The sequence below is a fragment of the Mobula birostris genome, chromosome 1 (genome assembly GCF_030028105.1).
Source record: "Mobula birostris isolate sMobBir1 chromosome 1, sMobBir1.hap1, whole genome shotgun sequence".
Lineage (NCBI taxonomy): Eukaryota > Metazoa > Chordata > Chondrichthyes > Myliobatiformes > Myliobatidae > Mobula > Mobula birostris.
The window spans coordinates 223,846,155-223,867,209 of NC_092370.1; the positions used below are offsets into that span (position 1 = coordinate 223,846,155).

Here is a 21,055-nt window from a genome sequence, read left to right on the forward strand (position 1 = left end):
GCATAGCTGAACAGAAAAGGTTGTAGATCAATGAGCCTAGCAGGAGAATCATCACCTACACTGGCTTCAGGGACCACTGCCAAGAGTTTCTGAATACGAGGACCCCTGATGTGTAAGGCAGATGTTCTGACAATGTTTGTTCTTCCTTTTGTTGCTTCTGTAGATAAGAATGACTGCAGCCCTCATCCATGGTGAGTGAACAGATCTTGTGGTGTTTTATTGTGAAGAGTGTTTTTTTGGAATTTTTGACTAGGTTAGGTTCTGGGAAACCAAGGGTGAAAAGGCCCCTGGCAGAACTTCTGACAAAACCCAGCTCCTCAATGCAGAATGAGGCCATTCAGCCCATTGTCCCTGTGCCAGGTTTTTGAAAGAACTCCTGTGAGTCTTACTCCATTGTTCACTCCCGCTGAGCCAAACAAATTTTATTTGTTTGGTATTTTTCCAATTCCTTTTAAATGTTCCTATTGAATCTGCTTCCGCACACTCAGGCGGTGCCTTCTGGTTCACAATTGCTGTATTCTTTTAAAAAATATCTAACCTTTCGGTTCTCTTGCTGATTATCTGAAATTCACTCTCCTGAACATAAAACAGTATAGCTCAGGAACAGACCCTTTGGGATAAATGTCTGAAAAACTATACTGGAAATAGTTATTTCCTTATTTATTCCATTATACCCTAAAAACCTCCTCTTCAACTTGGAGTGAGCAAATAATACACTTAATAGAGCAAGAAGCTATCTGCTGAAGGAACTCAGTGGGTCGAGCAGCATCTACAGACTCTTGTGTCTACACAACTGAGCTGCAGCCTCACAGCTCAGAGACCTGGATTCAATCCTGACCTCAGGAGCTGTTCTTGATAGGGGGATTAAGAAGATGTATGGACTGTTAACACAAGAGATTCTGCAGGTGCTGGAAATTCAGAGTAACACACAAAATGCTGGAGGAACTCAGCAGGTCAGGTAGCATCCATAGAGGGGAATAAATGTCAACATTTTGGGCCGAGACTCTTCATCAGGACTGAAAGGGAAGGAGAAAGGTGCCAGAATAAGGTGGTGGGAGAAGGGAAGGAGTACAAGCTAAAGGGGATAGGTGAAGCCTGGTGGGTGGGAAGGGGGCAGTAGGACGTAAATGAGGAAGTGATGGTGGGGGGGAAAGGTAAAGGACTGAAAGGGGAATCTGATAGGAGAGGAGAGTGGACCATGGGAGGAAGGGGAGGAGCAGGTGGTGAGAAGAGATAAGAGGCTAGCGTGGGGATTTGAAGGAGAGGGAAAAATTACCAGAAGTTGGGGAAATCGGATGTTCATTCCATCAGGTTGGGTTACCTAGACGGAATATGAGATGTTGCTCTAAACTGAGAGTGGCCTCACTGTAGCAGAAGATAAGACCAACATATCGGAATAAGAATGGGGATTAGAATTAAAATGTTTGGCTACCAGAATATCCTGCTTTTTGTGGATGGAGCGAAGGTGCTCGACAGAGCGGTTCCCCATCTATATCGGATCTCAGTTCCTCCAGTGTTTTGTGTGTTGTGCATAGAATATTGGGGTATTGAGTTCAAAAGCTGCAAGGCAGTTTTGCAGAGTAACACATACAAATTGCTGAAAGAACTCAGCAGGTCAGGTAGCATCAATGGAAAAGAATAAACAGTGATATTTTGGGCCGAGGTACTGATGAAGGGACTTGGCTTGAAACGTTGATTGTTTATTACTTGTCAGAGATGCTGCCTAACTTAATGAGTTCCTCTAGCATTTTGTATGTGTAACTCTGGATTTCCAGCATTTGTGGAATCTCCCAAGGCTCTATACAACCCTGGATTATTGTGTTCAGTTCTGGTTGCCTTATTATTGGAAAGATGTGGAAGCTTTAGAGAGGATGCAGAGGAAATTTACCAGGTTGCTGCCTGGATTAGAGAGCGTGTTGGATGAGGATGGGTTGAGTGAGCTGGGGGCTTTTGTCTTTGGAGCAAAGGAGGGTGACTTGATCAGAGGCGTAGATCAAATGGCTAGCCAGAGACTTGTAGGGCAGTAATGGCAAAATGACGGGGCATAATTTTAAAGTATTTGAAGGAAAGAAAGGGGGGGAAATGTCAGAGTTAGGTTGTTTACACACAGTAGTGGGTGTGTGGACCACGCTGCCAGGGTTGGTGGTAGAGGCAGATACATTAGGAACATTTAAGAAACTTGGATAAGTTCATGGATGTTAGAAAAATGAAGGGCTTATGTTATAGGAGGGAAGGGTTAGATTGATTTTAGCATAGCTTAAGAGTTTGGTGCTGCTTCGTGAACCGAAAGGCCTGTACTGTGCTGTTCTGCTCTGTTTCACCCAAGATTGGGGTTAAACATCAGCAAGGTGCTCCACTGTGCTATCCCATCTCCAAAAAGTAATGTGATTTGAACCTGTTTCTGAGAAGCTTTTGCTCCTTCCTCTCCCCAGTGGGGTCACAGGTAGCCTTCATGTCAAACATAGATAGGACAAGGAGAAGAATGAGAGGCCAGTGTAATACAACTCCTGCCACAATGGATAAAAGAGCGGGGGATTGTTGTAATCTCATTTAAAATTAAATCTGTGCCGCTTTAATCGGCTTTATAGCAGATTTACTGCAAATCCCTTGATCTCACCCTCGTCCTGAGCCAGATGACAATCCCGCGGCCAACTCGGGCCTGTGTAGTGAGTGTGAGAAGCCAGGGGTGGGGTTGCTTTATCTGTGACACAGGGCTGTAATCGGCAGGAGGAGAGAAGGGGTAATAAAGGGAATTCTTTGAGGATGCTCAGCTGTAAATGGAACAGCAGGCGTCCTGGACCCTGCCATTCTCCCATTGTCAAACAAGAGCTTGAAATATCCTCCTTAATGACAATCGATATTTGCATCTGAATAGTGGGTGATGTTGAGGCAGAAGTTGTTGCTTTTCTTCACGTGTCCTTGTCGCTCAGCTGTGCTTATGTTGATGGTAGCAGGCGGTCACTTCTGACTAACAGACAAGTGGTGGTGGGCTGGGGGGTGTCTGTGCTTTGTCTTCACAGCTACAATGGAGGCATCTGCATTGACGGTGTGAATTGGTTTCGGTGTGAATGCGCTCCAGGTTTTGCCGGACCGGACTGTCGAATCAGTAAGTACCTGACGTGCAGAGTGGAGGGTTCAGGGGTTGTGCCATTTGTGACCCAGCTCCCCTTTTGTTCCAGTGCAGGCCAGTTGTACCTCATATAATGCAACACCAGCTGACTATATTATTCATTCGGAAAGAAAGGCCATGTCTGGGCGAATTGAAGCCAATTGTCCCCATCACACATAACACCCTCTCCACAGTTGTATTCTTTGTTTTAACCTTAAAGAACCTTGAAAGGTCTCTTTAGATCTAGTCCACCTTCAAATGTAAAAGGTCTTTGGTAACACCTACAGGAATGCGTTACGGTGAGGGGCTGCGTTCCCAGACAGTTTGTATAACTGTTTTCCCCAATGTGTGCTTGCATTATCCGTGCTTGTGTCAAGGAGCACGAGTTTAAAAAAAATTTAGTTTGTCATTTATGATTTTTTTCATAGACGTTCTGAGTTGTGATTCAGATTTATTTATCATATGTATGTTGAGACTTACAGTGAAATGTGTTTACGTTAACAACCAGCACACCCAAAATATGTGCAACACAGACAAAATGCTGGTGGAACGCAGCAGGCCAGGCAGCATCTATTGGAAGAGGGACAGTCAACGTTTCGGGCCGAGACCCTTTGTCAGGACTAACTGAAAGAAGAGATAGTAAGAGATTTGAGAGGGGGAGGGGTAGATCTGAAATGATAGGAGAAGACAGGAGGGGGAGGGGTGGATCTAAGCTGGAAAATTGATTGGCAAAAGGGATACAAGGCTGGAGAAAGGAGAGGATCATGAGACGGGAAGCCTAGGGAGAACGAAAGGGGGAGGGGAGCCCAGAAGAAGATGAAGAGCAGGCAAGGAGTTATAGTCAGAGGGAGAAAAAGGGGAAAAAATGAATAAGGGATGGGGTAAGAAGGGAGGAGGGGCATTAATGGAAGTCAATGTTCATGTGCTGGGGGCAGCCCGCAAGTTTCACAACACCTTCCAGTGCCAGCATACCAACTCCACCAAGCTCAGCAGAAAAACACAAGTAGCCACAACAACAGTACAAAACAAGGCAACGGCAAAACAAGCACCTTTCTGTTTTGGGTTCTTAGCTAAGAGACGATGTGCAGATATTGGAGAAGATCCAGAGGAGATTCACAGGAATGATCCCAAGATTGAAAGGATTAATGTATGAAGCCTGTACTTGCTGGAGTTTAGAACAGTGAGGGGAATCTTATTGAAACTAACCGAATATTGAAAGGACTAGATAGTAGATGTTAAGAGGATGTTTCTTTCAAGTGGGGGAGATTAGGACCAGAGGGCACAGCCTCAAAGTAGATGGGCATTTCTTTCAAACAGAGATGAGGAGGAATTTCTTTAGCCATTGGGTGGTAAATCTGTGAAATTCATTTGCCACAGATGGCGGTGAATTAAAACAGAAGTTGATAGGTTCTTGATTAGTTGTGGGATCAAAGCTTACAAGGAGAATGGGGTTGAGAGGAAAAATAAACCTTCCATGATAGAATGGCAGAACAGAATCGATGGGCTGAATGGCCTGATTCTGCTCCAGTGTCTTGATTTCTCTCTCACGTTCTCTCTTTCTTGCTCTCAGCATCTGTGGAAAGGAACAGTCAAAGTTTTGGGCCAAGAAGAAGGGTCTCACCCAGAAATGGCCACTGTTAATTCTTCTCCATAGATGCTGCCTGACTTGCTGAGTTCCCCAGCAATTTTTGTATGTGATGCTCGGGACTTCAGGTGGAACAGGAAACCGCTGTATTTGTGAAGCTCTCTGCTGCCTTAACCCCAAAATTTCCCTTGCTCTTGTCTTCTCTCCCCACCCCCCCAACCCGCACTCGCAATCTATGGAACCCACTTCCTGACACTAAGGTGCCTTCGTGGCAGGGAATCTGTTAACCCAAACAGGCAGTGGACGTCCCTGAGCTGAGAGGAACGGAAAGTTGGCTCTTGTATTTTCACCAGACACTGACACTTCATTGACGGTGCCTAGAAGCACAGCTGCACCGACTGAAGTTGGGAAATAAAAAGCCACTCAGAGAGCCGCCGCTCAATCACTGCTTTAACTCAATTGTTCACTGTGCAACTAATGATGAGGTTTGAGAGGCCAGCTCTGGCTTCTGTAATTAGGCAACGCAGGAAACAGGGTTTCATCAGCGTTTTTAGTGTCCTTCACTTCTTTGTTAATGTGTACTTTTTATTCTCCTTCTCTCTAAGATATCGATGAATGCCAGTCTTCTCCTTGTGCTATTGGAGGCACTTGTGTGGATGAGATTAATGGTTACAGGTGCATCTGCCCAGCTGGGAGAGCAGGCCACAGATGCCAAGAAGGTACGTGATCTCTTTTTGTTTTTTTAAAAAGAAGCAATGCTTCCTTATTTGACTTAAGAACACTCGAGGCCTGCCGACTGGCTAATGGCTTCTATTTGTGACCTTGTTTTCATTTCTAATGAGTGGTTACTTGCTTGAGAGTAGCAGGGGCTCCTTGCTTGCATGTCTGTCTCCCAGCAACAGTCAGTCAAGGGAACTAAATGGGAATGGGGGCTGGGGTGGATTGGATGGCTTTGCATTGGCTGAAACACAATTATCCTATTGTTTGGTCGTATTGATCTGTCTCCGAGCTCTTCAAATTGTCTTTTTAATCTTTTTAACATAGCACACTAGCACAGTACAGACCCTTCGGCCCACAATGTCGTGACGACCTTTTAACCTACTCATAGATTAATCCAACCCTTCCCTCCTACATATCCTTACATTTTTCTGTCATCCATGTGCCTATCTAAAAGTTTCTTAAATGTCTGTAATGTAACTGCCTCTACCACCACCCTTGAAACTGTGTTCCACGCGCTCACCAATCTCTGTAAAAAGAAATTTTGTTTGTCTCCCAATACTGTTCTAGTTACCTTAAAGTTATGCCCCCTCATGTTAGCTGTTTCTAACCTGGGAAAAAGTCTCTGGCTATGCCTTTTATCATCCTGTAACACTTCTATCAAGTCATCTTTCATCTTCTTTCTCTCCAAAGAACCCTAGTTCGCTCAACCTATCTCACAAAATTTGCTCTCTAATCCTGGCAGCATCCTGGTAAATCTCCTCTGCACCTACTCTATAGCTTCCATGTGTTTCCTATAATGAGGCAACCAGAAATTAATATAATACTCCAAGTCGAACCAGGGTTTTATTGAGCTGCAACATTACCTTGTGGCTCTTGAACTTTTTCTAAGTTGTGGGCATGCTATGTTGCCGCCAGAGGCGTTGCAACACTTGCAGGCTGCCCTCAGCACATCTTTGGATTTTTTAAATGCAAGCAAAGCATTTCACTGTAATGTTTTAAAGATTTGATGTACATGAGACAAATAAAGTTAATCTTCATTTCAGTTGCTTAAGGGATTTCCTTGTAAATTCCTATTCTATTGTATTTCCAGTATTCTTTCAATCAGCAGGTGTGAACTGAAATATTTGTGTTCCTTATTCCCACTGGTCACTGCTGTGTCTACCATTCTGTGATGCTTAATGAAGTTCTACCCCTCTACTCCCCATCCACCCCCCACCTGGCTCCATCTGCCAATCATCTCCCTTCTCACCTGGATCCACATACCCCTGCTGCACCCGTCCTTCTCACCTTATTAAGCAACTCTCTCTCTTCTACACAGGCCATAGTGTTGCAGACGATACAGCATGGATGTAGGCCATTCGGCCCAACTATGATGCCCGGAGTTCCAATTTTACCCTCCATTTACCCATCCATGGGCTTCTTAAATACTATTGTACCCTCAACCATGTCTTTTGGCAGCTCATCCCATATCTCACCATCCTCTGCATGGAAAAAGTTGCTCTTCAGGTCCCATTTAAACCTTTCCCTTCTTACCCTAAACCTTTTGCTCCCTAGTTTTGGACTGTCCTACCCTGGGGTAATGAATCAGAATTAGGCTTATTACCATTGACATATTATGAAATGTGTTGTTTTGTGGCAAGAGTACAGTGCAATACATAAGAAGTGCTATAAATGATAGTAAAAATATATTTTAAAAATTCAAGGAAACATTCAAAATTTGTGTTTCTCCCTCCCCTCCGCCCACTTTTCAAATCTACTCCTCATCTTTTTTTCCTTCAGTCCTGCTTAAGGGTCTTTGCCCGAAAAGTGGACTGTAGTCTCTCCATAGATGCTTGCCTGGCCTGCTGAGTTCCTCCAGCATTTTCTGTGTGTCGATTCAGAATGTTTAATGTCATTTCTAGTAAACAGTTGTAAAAGAGAATGAAATAATTGTCACTCTAGATAGATGCAACACCAGAAAAAAACCAATAAGATAAGGAACACAATAAAAAACACAATGAATATAAATACATAAGATAACTTGTATACTTTGATCGTATATCCAGAAAGTATGTACAGGCCAAGTAACTGTTCATGAGGTGACTGGCAAGAAATAGTAAGTGATGGGGTGAGTTAGTGATGAAGGTGTTGATCAGCTTTACTGCTTGGGGAAAGTAACTGTTTTGAACCTAATGGTCTTGATGCTACAAACCCCATTTCCAGAAAAGTTGGGATATTTTCCAAAATGCAATAAAAACAAAAATCTGTGATATGTTAATTCACGTGAACCTTTATTTAACTGACAAAAGTATAAAGAAAAGATTTGCAATAGTTTTACTGACCAACTTAATTGTATTTTATAAACATACACAAATTTAGAATTTGATGGCTGCAACACACTTAACGAAAGTTGGGGCAGAGGCCTGTTTACCATTGTGTTACATCACCTTTCCTTTTAATAACACTTTTTAATCATTTTGGAACTGAGGATACTAATTGTAGTAGATTTGCAATAGGAAATTTTGTCCATTCTTGCTTGATATAAGACTTCAGCTGCTCAACAGTCCGTGGTCTCCGTTGTCTGATTCTCCTCTTCATGATGCGCCATATGTTTTCAATAGGAGATAGATCTGGACTGGCAGCAGGCCAGTCAAGCACACGCACTCTGTGTCTATAAAGCCATGCTGTTGTAGCCTGTGCAGAATGTGGTCTGGCATTGTCCTACTGAAATAAGCATGGACGTCCTGGGAAGAGACGTCGCCTTGATGGCAACATATGTCTCTCTAAAATCCTAATATACGCCTCAGAGTCAATGGTACCTTCACATACATGCAACTCACCCATGCCGTGGGCACTGATGCACCCCCTTACCATCACAGATGCTGGCTTTTGCACCTTTCGCTGATAACAATGTGGATGTTTGTTTTCACCTTTGGCATGGAGAACTCAACGCCTGTTTTTACCGAAAACTAGCTGAAATGCGGACTCATCTGACCACAGCAGGTGGTTCCACAGTTTTTCGGTCCATCTGAGATGAGTTCAGGCCCAGAGAACTCACCGGCATTTCTGTATAGAGTTGATGCATGGCTTCCTCCTTGTGTAGTACAGTTTCAAGTTGCATTTCTGGATGCAGTGATGGACTGTGTTGAGTGACAGTGGTTTTCTGCCCAGGTGGCTATAATTGTCACAGTAGCATGACGGTTTCTTAGGCAGTGCCGCCTGAGGGCTCGAAGATCACGCGCATTCAACAGTGGTTTCTGACCTTGCCCTTTGCGCACTGAGATGTCTCTGAATTCTCTGAATCTTTTTACAATATTATGTACTGTAGATGTTGAAAGACCTAAATTCTCTGCAATCTTGCATTGAGAAATGTTCCTTTTGAACTGACTAACAATTCTCTCACAAATTTTGGCACAAAGGGGTGAGCCACGACCCATCCTTGCTTGCAGAGACTGAGCCTTTGATGGACGCTACTTTTATACCCAGTCATGATACCTCACCTGCTGCCAGTCAGCCTGCTTAATGTGGAGTCTTCCAAACTAGTTTTACTTGAATATTCTGTGCACTTTTCAATCTTATTTTAACTCTGTCCCAACTTTTGTTGAGTGTGTTGCAGCCATCAAATTCTAAATTTGTGTATATTTACAAAATACAGTTAAGTTGGTCAGTAAAACTATTGAAAATCTTTTCTTTGTACTTTTGTCAGTTAAATAAAGGTTCACGTGAATTAACATATCACAGATTTTTGTTTTTATTGCATTTTGGAAAATATCTCAACGTTATTGGAAATGGGGTTTGTACATAGTCTTCTTCCCGATGTGAGGGGGACAAATTGTCCTAAGAGCAGCGTGGGTGGGATCTTTCATGATGTCACTGGCCCTCTTCTGGCACCTTTCTGTTCTTGAAGGTGGTAGGCTGGTGGCAGTGATGCACTGGGCAGTTTTGACTACCCATTGTAGAGCCTTCCTGTCTGTCACAGTGCAGCTACCGTACCATGCAGTGACGCAGCTTGTTAGGATGTTCTCTACTGCGCATCTGTAGAATGACATTGAGTATAGATGTGCATAGTCCTGCTTTCTTCAGCCTCTGCAAAGTAGAGCCATTGGTGAGCTTTCTGAATTGTGTAGAATGTGCTCTGGGACCATGAGAGGCTGAAATAATGCAAAAGGGAGGAAAATGGTAAGGTTGTGTTCATGGTCTGTTCAGAAATTTGATGGAGAGGAAGAAGTTGTTCCTAAAATATTGAGTGTCTTTCTTCAGGCTCCTGTACCACCTCTTTCGTGGCAATAACAAGATAAGGTGGATTGCGAGGGTCCTTCATGATGGATGCTGACTTCTTGAGGCATCACCGTTTGAAGATGCCCTTGATGGTGGGGATGCTGGTGCCCATGATGGAGTTGACTGAGAAGACCTGTCTTAACTATGCTTCTCATAATTTTAAATGTTTCTGCATGGTTGCCCCTATGTTCACTAGAGTAAATACATAGACTGACCAGCCTCTCCCAGTATCTATAGACCTGGCAATATCCTGATGCAGAGTCTCAACCTGAAACATTGCCCATCCCTTTCCCTCTGCAGGTACAGCCTTGACCCAGTGAGTTCCTCCAGGAGCTTGTTATTTTTATTTTGCTCCCAATTCCAGCACCTGGTACCTTTTGTGTCTTTGCTGTTGCTTCCTCCTCGCAATATCCCAATGACTTGTATAAGCCACCCTGCACTGAGCATGCACGTTCTTGTTTATTCTTCTTGCCTCACTGGGAAAAACAACTGGACTAACCCGGCTTGATTCATTTCAATGAGTTCGCAATCTGTCGCTGTTTTTCTTGAACATAATCTGTTTTTCCAGGGTTTGACCCTGGGAAGAGTGTGTACTAAATACATCCTGCCCAATTTGTTATGTTGAGGATTGAGAAACTGTAGTGTTGGTGGCCTTGGCTGAACATAAATATGAATGGTTTGAAGATGATGCAAGAAACACATACAAAATGCTGGAGGAACTCAGCAGGCCAGTCAGCATCTATAGGAAAAAAGTACAGTGGACATTTTGGGCCAAGACCCTTAAGCAGGACTGGAGGAAAAAAAAGATGAGTACATTTAAAGGGTGGGCAGAGGGGAGAGAGAAACACAAGGTGATGGGTAAAACAGGGAGAGGGAGGGATGAAGTAAAGAGCTGGGAAGTTGATTGGTGAAAGAGATACAGGGCTGGAGAAGGGAGAGTCTGATAGGAGAGGATAGAAGGCCATGGAAGAAAGTAAAGGTGGGGGATGGGGGAAGGAGCACCAGATGGAAGCGATGGGCAGTAGGCAGGCAAGGAGATAAGGTGAGAGGCAAAAGGGGATGGGGAATGGTTGTGGGGGCATTACAGGACTGTTTGGAGCCCTGAATGATGAGGGAGGAGGTGTAGGGACAGGTGTAGCACTTGTTCTGCTATGCTCCATCTTCCAGAAGAAGCGGGATCTCCCAGTGGACACCCATTTTAATTCCACTTCCCATTCCCATTCCGATATGTCATTCCATGGCCGCCTCCATTGTCGTGATAAGGCCACACTCAGGTTGGAGGAACAACGCCTTGTATTCCGTCTGGGTAGCCTCCAACCTGATGACATGAACATCAATTTCTTGAACTTCCTGTAATGCCCCCCCCCCCACTTCACCATTCCCTATTCCCCATTCCCCATTCCCCATCCCCTTTTCCCATTCCTCATCCCCTTTTCCCCTCTCACCTTATCTCCTTGCCTGCCCATCATCTCCCTCTGGTGCACCTCCCCTCTTCTCTTTCTTCCATGGCCTTCTGTCCTCTCCTATCAGACTCCCCATTCTCCAGCTCTGTATCTCTTCCACCAATCAGCTTCCCAGCTCTTTACTTCATCCCTCCCCCTTCAGGTTTCACCTGTCACCTTGTGTTTCTCTCTCCCCTCCCCCACCTTTTAAATCTACTCCTCATCTTTCTTTCTCCAGTCCTGCCAAAGGGTCTCAGCCCAAAATGTCAACTCTACGTTTTTCCATAGATGCTGCCTGGCCTGCTGAGTTCCTCCAGCGTTTTGTGTGTGTTGCTTGGATTTCGAGCATCTGCAGATTTTCTCCTCTTTGTTTTTCTCTTGTTCAGGCACAATCTGCTCATACCTGAGCTAGAGTTTGTGCCCCCTTCCCCAGAATAAACTGAGCTGTGCTCTGATTAAACTACTGGAATTGTCAGTAAAGTCAAAATGACAAAAACTATAGACCCTGGAAATTTGAAATACGGACCGTAAGTGCTTTATTAACTCAGGTCAGATAGCACCTGTGGAAAGAAGAACAGTTAGTTGACAGACCATAAGAGATGGGAAAAGAATTAAGCCATTTGGACTATCACGTCTGCTGTGCTATTTCAGCATGGCTGATCCATTCTCCCTCTCAACCCCATTCACCTGCCTTATCCCCATAACGTTGCATGCCCTGTCTAATCAAGAATATATCAGCCTTCGCCTTAAATATACCCAATGACTTGGCCTCCATAGCTACTTGTGGCAATGAAATCCACAGATTCACCAGCCTTTACATAAAGAAATTCTTCCTCATCTCCATTCTAAATGGATGAGGCTGTGCTCTCTAGTCCTAGACTCTCCCACTTTAGGAAACATCCTTTCCATTTCCACTCTTATGTAGGCCTATCAACATTGACGGGTTTCAGTGAGATCCCCCATTCTTCAAAATTCGAGCGAATAAAGGCCCAGAGACGTAAAATGTTCTTCATATGATGACCCTTTCATTCCCGGAATCATTGCCGTGAACCTTCTCTGAGCCCTCTCCAATGTCAGCACATTCTTCTTAGATGAGGAACCCAAAACTACTCGCAGTACTCCAAGTGAGGCCTCACCAGAGCCTTATAAACCCTCAGCAATGCATCTTTGCTTTTATATTCTAGTCCTCTCAAGTTGGATGCTTACATTGCCTTTGCCTTCCTTACCACTGACTCAACTTGCAAATTAACCTTTAGGGAATCTGTGAGGATTCCCAAGTCGCTTTGCACTTTAGATTTAAAAATTTTCTGCCCATTTAGAAAATAATCAACACTTCCCGACACAATTTTCCATCTGCCACGCTGCCCATTCTCCTAATCTGTATTAAGTCCTTCTGTAACCTTATTTCCGTAACACCATCTGCTTCTCCACCTATTGTGCGTGGAATGGACTGCCGGCGGTGGCGTGGAGGTGGGAATGATAGGGTCTTTGAAGAGACTCCTGGATAGGTACATGGAGCTTAGAAAACACAGGGTTATGGGTAAGCCTAGGTAGTTCTAAGGTAAGGACATGTTCGGCACAGCTTTGTGGGCCGAAGGGCCTGTACTGTGCTGTGGGTTTTCTATTTTTCTGTGTATCGCCTGTAGACCTTGCCACAAAGCCATCAATTCTGTCATCCATATCAATGACTTGTAACATAAAAGCAAGCAGTCCCAACTGCAACTCTTGCAGAACACCACTAGACACTGGCAGCCAACTAGAAAAGGCTTCCTTTATTCTCACTCTTTGCCTGCTGACAATGAGCCCATCTCTATCCATGTTATCTTTGTTATAATACCCTGGGATCTTATCTTGTTTAGCAGTCTCATATGGCACCTTGTCAAGGCTTTCTCAAAATCCAAGCACATAAAATCCACTGATTTTCCTTTGTCTTTCTTGCTCCTTTACTTTAAAGAATTCCAACAGATTTGTCAAGCAAGATTTTCCCTTAAGGAAACCAAGCTGACTTTGGTCTATTTTATCACGAACCTTCAAATACACTGAGACCTGGTCCTTAAGAATGCCTCCAACATCCTCCCAACAACTGAGGTCAGGCTAGCTGGCCTATAATTTCCATTCTTTTGTCTCACTCCCTTTGTGGAGTGTCTTTGCAAATTTCCAGTTGTCTGGCCCATTCCAGAATGTAGTGATTCTTGAAAGATCATTACTAACGCCTCCACAATCTCTTCAGCCACCTCCTTGAGGACCCTGGGGTGTAGTCTGTCTGGTCCAGGTGACTTTTCCACCTTCAGACCTTTTCAGCTTCCCAAGCACCTTCTCCCTAGTAATAACAGTTGCACACAGTACTGCCTCCGACACTCTTGAACGTCCGCCTACTAGTGTCTTCCACAGTGAAGGTGGATACCATTTGTCTGCTATTTCCATGTCCCCCATTACTACCTCTCCAGTGGTCTAATATGAACTCCAGCTTCTCTTTTACTGGGAAAAAAAAACCTAGTATCCTCTTTAATATTATTGGCTAGCTTACCATAATATTTCATCAATTCCCTCCCTATGGTTGATTTTTAGTTTCCTTCTGCAGATTTTTAAAAGCTTTCCAAACCTCTACCCTCCTGCTAATATTTGCTCTGTTATGTGCCTTCTTTGGCCTTTATGTTGTTTTTGACTTCCCTTGTCAGCCATTTCCTTACCCACCACAGACGTTCTCTCTTCTTCCCCCTCTCAGTGGGCAGGAGGTACTAAAACCTGAAAGTGCGTATCACGTATTACTCAAAGGCAGTTTCTGTCTTACTATTATAAGACTAATGAACGGTCCTCCAGATGGACTGTTCACCTTACAATCTACCTAGTTATGACTTTACACCTTATCGTCTGCCTACACTGCACTTTCTCTGTCACTGTAATACCTTATTCTGCACTGTTATTCCTTTATCTTGTTTTGCCTCAATGCTTTGATGCAGTGAAATGATCTGTATGGTCAACGTGCAGAACAAAGTTTTTCACTGTACCTCAGTATATGTGACAGTTATGGACCAGTTTATATTTTCCGTGTTTGTGTAGACCTATGCTGGCAGTGATTGATGATACAGTGTGAAGGGAGTTTTGTTTTATTTGTTTGACCTGTACAGTAACATCCCCGTGTTTTATAGGAAAATGTAGAGGGAGTGTTAATGTGTATATTGAACTGCACTTTCTCTGCTCAGGGAGATGTATTCTGTATCCAGTTGTCTCTGCCCCTTGGAGTGTTTGATGGAGTTGTACATAAATATATGTAGCCTAACTATTAGACTGAGTCTTACCACCAGTCACCTTGCTGAAGACTGATCAATAGTTTCTCCGTATTTCCCACACATTCCCAGATCCTTTAGCCCAAAGATCTACCCACTGACTGAGTGTGCACACCCCCCGATGAAGATAATTCCAAGGATTCACAGTCCCTAAAATTGAGCTTTCTTCTCATTTCAGACTTGAATGGGTGGCCCCCTATCCTGGGATTACTACCTGCCCTGAGTCCAGTCAGACTAAACAGCCACTGCGCATCAGCTCTGAAAATTCCACAGGAAATCTTGTGTCCCTCTGTGAGCTTTCCTCTCAAACTGAAGTATAGAATAGTACAGGCCCTTCAGTGCATAATGTTGACTTAACCAACTCCAAGATCAATCTAACTCTTCCCCTCCCACATAACCTTCCATTTTCAGTCTGTATGAGTAGTGTGAAAGACAAGCTTTTCACTGTACTTTAGTATGTGTGACAACCGCTTCCAACCAATTCCAATCTTATGTGGAGTCTACATGTTTCTCTTGTGATCTCATGGTTTTTCCTAGATGATCTGGCTCCCCGCTTTTTCCATAAACGTACGGGTTGGTGGATTAATTGGCCTTTGCAAATTGGATTTTGACCATAGGGTAGATAGAATTTGGGAGACCTGATGGGAATGTGGGGAGAGTAAAATGGGATTAATGTAGGCTGGTTGATGGTTGGCACAGATTCAGCAGGCTGAAGGGCCTATTTCCACATTGTGTCTCTGTTGCTCTATTAACCTGTCTCCTCACAGCTCAATTATCTTAATGTCATAGAGACATACAACATGGAACAGGCCCTTCAGCCCAACTGGTCCATGCTGGCAAAGATTCCCATTTAAACTAATCCTATTTGTCTGCTTTTGGCCCTGTATCGATCCAAGTTGTTCCAATTCATGTACCTGTCCAAGTTCTTTTTCATGTATTTGCCTTAACCACTTCCTCTGGCAGCTCATTTCATATACCGAACACCTGATGAAAATATTCCCTCAGGTCCCTATGAAATTGCTCACCTTAAATTTGTGCCCTCTAATTCTTGAGTCTCCAACTCTGGAAGTAAAAACGTCATCTTACCTTTATCACATCAGCAAGCTGGGATATGTTACACTGCCCTTTCATCTACTTTTCACACATAGGCAACTTCACTCTACATCCAACTTGTACTTTGTCTGCCGTGGTGTTGATTGTAAAGAGCATGCTTACAGTTTATGCTGGCAGCATTCCTAAGTGAGACTTCATTTCCGATTGCCAAGAGAAAAGGTTTCCGGTGTCACTGCATCCCTTGATGGGCACAAGCACTTGGAGTCTATACAAGCTGTTTACTCCCTTGGCAAAGAGCTGATCCTTTCACGTGTTTCTCTTTGCAGTTATTGGCTTTGGCAAGTCGTGTTTCACATCAGGGCAGTACCATCCACATGGGCTCAGATGGGATCAAGAGTGCAATACCTGTCAGTGCATGAACGGCAACATCAACTGTACCAAGGTATGGCCCGCCATCGCTCAGTGATTGTTATATCTTCTGCTCTGTTCTGAACTGTTGTGGTAGAGGTCCATGAACAGCGTTGTTCCGCAGGAAGCTGTTCTGGGACCCCACTGTTCGTGATTTTTATAAATAACTTGGATGAGGAAACAGAAGAGTGGGTTACTAAATTTGCGGATGACATGAAGATTGGAGTTGTGGATAGTGTGGAAGTTGTGGGTTACAAAGGGATTTTGAAAGGGTGCAGAGCTGGACTGAGAAGTGACGATGGATTTCAACCCTGAGGAGGGTGAAGTAATTCACTTCGGAAGGTCGAACTTAATGGCAGAGTACAACGGTAGGATTCTTAGCAGTGTGGAGGAATAGAGGAATCTTGGAATGCACGTCCATAGATCCCACAGTGTTGCCATGCAGATTGATAGGCTTAAGAAGGCGTATGGAGTGTTGGCCTTCATTAATCAGGCGGTTGACTTCAAGAGCCACAAGGTAATGTTCAATTTTATTGTAATTCCTCTGAATACATGTATACCTCCAAACAAAACAATTCCTCTGGCAGCTCATTTCATATACCGAACACCTTCCGGTGAAAATATTCCCTCAGGTTCCTATAAATTGCTCCCCTCTCACCGTAAACATGTGTCCTCTAATTCTTGAGTCTCCAACTCTGGAAATAAAGACATCATCTTCTCTAAACCAAAGTGCACAACTCCTTGCGTATAACTCACAGACAACCCTGTTGCAGCTCAATAAAACTCTGGATAGACCACACTTGAGTATTGTTTTCAGTTCTGATCGCTTCATTACAGGAAGGACGTAGAAGCTTTAAGCCCAATTTGTACTTCTGCGTCAAATATACGCCTTAGGTTCTACGTGCCCTAAGCCATAGGGTGACGTGCACCTCCCCAAAAATGTAACTCGCACGTCGCAGCGATGTAGACCGCAACAACTGTGATTGGTCCGCTTCGTAGCATCGCATTTCCTCCTACGCATTTACGGTTGCTTTTCTCCGCCATGTCTGTACACTGATGTGAAATAAATGGTTGGAGACGATGGACCAAATCATCAAATCTACCTGCCGACATCCAAAAATATTTGAAATGCATTTCCTCGTCCATGTCTCTCATGAAGAAACTCAACACAATGGCATAGAAACCCCACTGCCAACTAGCGTTTTGGCGGTGAATTGCAGAGCGATGCAGACACAATTACACACGCATGCTACGGCATAGGGCTACGCAAAAGTGTAAATCAGCCCTACGGCGTAGCTGGTATGCACAAATATAAGAGTGCAGAGGAAATTTAACCAGGATGCTGCCTGGATTAGAGAGCTTGTCTAATGGTTGAATGAGCTAAAGCTTTTCTCTTTGGAGTGAATGACAAAAAATTGACTTGATAGAGGTGTACAATATAATAAGCATAGATTGAGTGGACAGCCAGAGATTTTTTTCTAGGGTGGAAATAGCCAATATGAGGAATAACTTTAAGGTAATTGGAGGAAGGTATAGGGGGAGTGTCAAAGGTGGTGGTAGAGGCATTAGGGACGTTTAATTGACTCTTGGGTAGTCACATGGATGATATAAAATGGGGGGCTATGCAGAAGGGATGGATTATGTTGATCTTTGGTTAAAAGGCCAGCACAACATTGTGGACTGAGGGGGCCTGTACTGCAGGCAGGCCATCATCTGTTTAAGAAAATGGATAATATATGCTTCAGATTGAGCCTTGTGTCAGGAGACTGCACCCTTGTAGGTGTAGACCATAAAATGACATTTAGAGTTACACAGGCTGTTCACTCTACCATGTCCATGCTGACCATGTACCCATTTATGACAGTCCCATTTACCAATGTTCACTCATAGTTGCCTCCTGCCTGTTCCAGATAAACTTTTGCAAAGGCTGATTGATCCTTTATTTCCTTCCCACGGACAGAATTTATCAGTGCCCCTGTGCAGAGCCTTGCCTGTATATGTTAATGGTGATCCAGGATGAATGCTGCCATTGTATGTGTTCCTAGATGTCTATCCTGGCTTTGAACTGGAGTGACATGCCGTTTCCAGGTGATCCGAGCAGTAGAAGGAATTAGTCTGCCTTCATTGTGCATATTCTTTCCCCCAGATAGTAAACAAACTTTTAAAAGCAGAGGCATGTTTTGGCAGGACCAGCTGCACCTTAGTTTGTTGTCTGTGTTGAACCAAGACGATAAAACGATTAGTTCTGTGTTTCTCAAAATAGTGACTTTGTTCTATCCAAAATTGATCACGCAATGTCTCTTTCTGAATCAAGATTTCGGATCTCTGATTATCTAGGTTAGCATACAGTAACTGATTTGAGTCCGGATCACGTTTATTATCACTGATATACGTCGAAAAATGTGCTATTTCACCCCCCACCCCCCCGAAGTTTCATGCTTTATTGTTTTACAGCATTGAATCACTGTGGCTGTTTTTTGACACTGATCAACAGAAAAGACACTGTCATGATAAAATGAAAACAAATTTCTATAAATTGGTCTAAATTTATTATAATTATTAAACACGATGAATGTATAATTACATATCCCTTCAAGTCAGTATTTAGTAGATGAATAAGAATCAGGAATCTCGCACACAGGAATGAGATATACCAACTAGTGGAGTGGTGTCGCAGCAACGACCTGGCACTCAACATCAGTAAGACGAAAGCTGATTGTGGACTTCAGGAAGGGTAAGACGAAGGAACACATACCAATCCTCATAGAGGGATCAGAAGTAGAGAGAGAGCAATTTCAAGTTCCTGAGTGTCAAGATCTCTCAGGACCTAACCTGGTCCCAACGTAACATATCAATGCAGCTGAAAAGAAGGCTAGACAGCAACTATACTTCATTAGGAGTTTGAAGAGATTTTGGTATGTCAACACAAATGCTCAAAAACAATAGATGTACCATGGGGACCATTCTGACAGGCTGCATCACTGTCTGGTAAGGGTTGTAAATTTAGTCGGCTCCATCTTGGGTACTAGCCTACGAAGTACCCAGGACATCTTCAAGGAGCGGTGTCTCAGAAAGGCAGCGACCATTATGAAGCACCCAGGGCATGCCCTTTTCTCACTGTTACATCAGGTAAGAAGTACAGAAGCTTGAAGGCACATACTCAGCGATTCAGGAACAGCTTCTTCCCCTTTTCCATCCGATTCCTAAATGGATGTTGAACTCGTGAACACTACGTCACTCTTTAAATATATATTATTTCTGTTTTTGTACGATTTTTAATCTATTCAATATACATATACTGTAATTGATTTACTTATTTTTTCTTCTATATTATGTATTGCATTGAACTGCTGCTGCTAAGTTAAAAGATTTCACGACACATGCTGGTGATAGTAGACCTGATTCTGATTGCATAATTACATATTCCTTCATGTTGGTATTTAGTAGATGCACCTTAGCTAGCAATTATAGCCTTGGGTCTGTGTGGATCGGTCTCTGTCAGCTTTGTACATCTGGACACTGCAATTTTTCACCATTCTTCTTTACAAAACTGCTCAAGCTCTGTCTGATTGCATGGGGATCGTAAGTGAACAGCCCTTTTCAAGTCCAGCGACAAATTCTCAATTGGATTGATGTTTAGACTCTGACTTGGTCACTCCAGGATATCAACTTTGTTTTTAAGCCATTCCTGTGTAGCTTTGGCTTTATGCTTGGGGTCATTGTCTTGCTGGAAAAGAAATCTTCTCCCAAGTTACAGTTCTCTTGCAGACTGCATCAGGTTTTCTTCCAGGATTTCCCTGTATTTTGCTGCATTCATTTTACCCTCTGCCTTCACAAGCCTTTCAGGCCCAGCTGCAGTGAAGCATCCCACAGCAGGATGCAGCCACCACCATGCTTCACGGTAGGAATGATATGTTTTAGATGATGTGTAGTGTTTGGCTTACACCAAACATAGCGTTTAGTCTGATGGCCAGAAAGCTCAATTTTGGTTTCATCAGACTGTAGAACATTCTTCTAGCTGACTTCAGAGTCTCCCACATGCCCTCTAGTAATCTCTAGCCAAGATTTCATGTAAGTTTTTTTCAACAGTGGGTTTCTCTTTTCCACTCTTCCATAAAGCTGTGACTGGTGAAGCACCGAGGCCACAATTGTATGCACAGTCTCTCCCATCTCAGCCACTGAAGCTTGTAACTCTTCCAGAGTTGCCATGGGTCTTTTGGTGGCCCCCCTCATTAGTCCCTTCTTGCACGGTCACTCAGTTTTTGAGGATGGCCTGCTCTAGGCAGATTTACAGCTGTGCCATATTCTTTCCATTTCTTGATGATTGACTTAACTGTACTCCAAGGGGTAATCAGTGACTTGGAAGTTTTCTTGGATCTATCCTCCTGAGTTGTGCTTTTCAATAACCTTTTTGCGAAGTTGTTTGGAGTGCTCTTTTGTCTTCAAGGTGTAGTTTTTGCCAGGATACTGGCTCACCAGCAGTTGGACCTTCCAGATACAGGTGTATTTTTACTACAATCAATTGAAATACCTTGACTGCACATGGTGATCTCCATCTAACTAATTATGTGACTTCTAACACCAATTGGCTGCACCAGTGATAATTTGGTGTGTCATATTAAAGGAGTCTGAATACTTGTGCAATCAATTATTTTATGTTTTTTAAAATTTGTGATTAATTTAGATCACTTTGTAGAGATCTGTTTTCACTTTGACACGAAAGCATCTTTTTTTCTTGATCAGTGTCTAAAAAGCCAAATTAAATCCATTGTGATTCATTGTTGTAAAACAGTAAAACATGAAAACTTCTAAGGGGGTGAATACTTTTTATAGGCACTGTGTGTATGTATATATTTTTTTTCTCACCCTTTTGAGTAGTGTGTGTATTTTCCCCTCAATCTCAGTCTGGTTGGTTGACCAGTACCTGCTTATCAGTCTGTATTTGGAAGTCCCACCGAATCTTAGCTTTGTCCTTTTGCACGTCCTCGGGTGTTTCCCATTTGGACATGAGGGTGTCCAATCCATACTCAGCACAGATGCAATACCTGCAACTTGGTTGTGCCATTGCTGTGCCTGTGTGTGTGTGTGTGTGTGTATATGCACATATATACATTTAGTGTGTCTTGAGACTCCTGTACCACCTCCATGATGAGAAGAGGATCTGACCTGGATGGTGAGGGTCCTTAATAATGGG

At 43.4% G+C, this 21,055-nt stretch overlaps 1 protein-coding gene across 5 annotated transcripts in view; it reads left to right on the top strand.

The window, feature by feature from the left end:
- jag2b (jagged canonical Notch ligand 2b) overlaps positions 1–21,055 on the top strand; it is a 254,114-nt gene that overhangs the window by 218,028 nt on the left and 15,031 nt on the right. For all 5 annotated transcript variants that reach the window (XM_072272472.1, XM_072272463.1, XM_072272473.1 and 2 more), the window contains 4 exons: positions 164–191; positions 3,021–3,106; positions 5,300–5,413; positions 15,780–15,895. In XM_072272472.1, the coding sequence (XP_072128573.1) occupies positions 164–191; positions 3,021–3,106; positions 5,300–5,413; positions 15,780–15,895 (344 nt within the window). The remainder of the gene's footprint in view (positions 1–163; positions 192–3,020; positions 3,107–5,299; positions 5,414–15,779; positions 15,896–21,055) is intronic.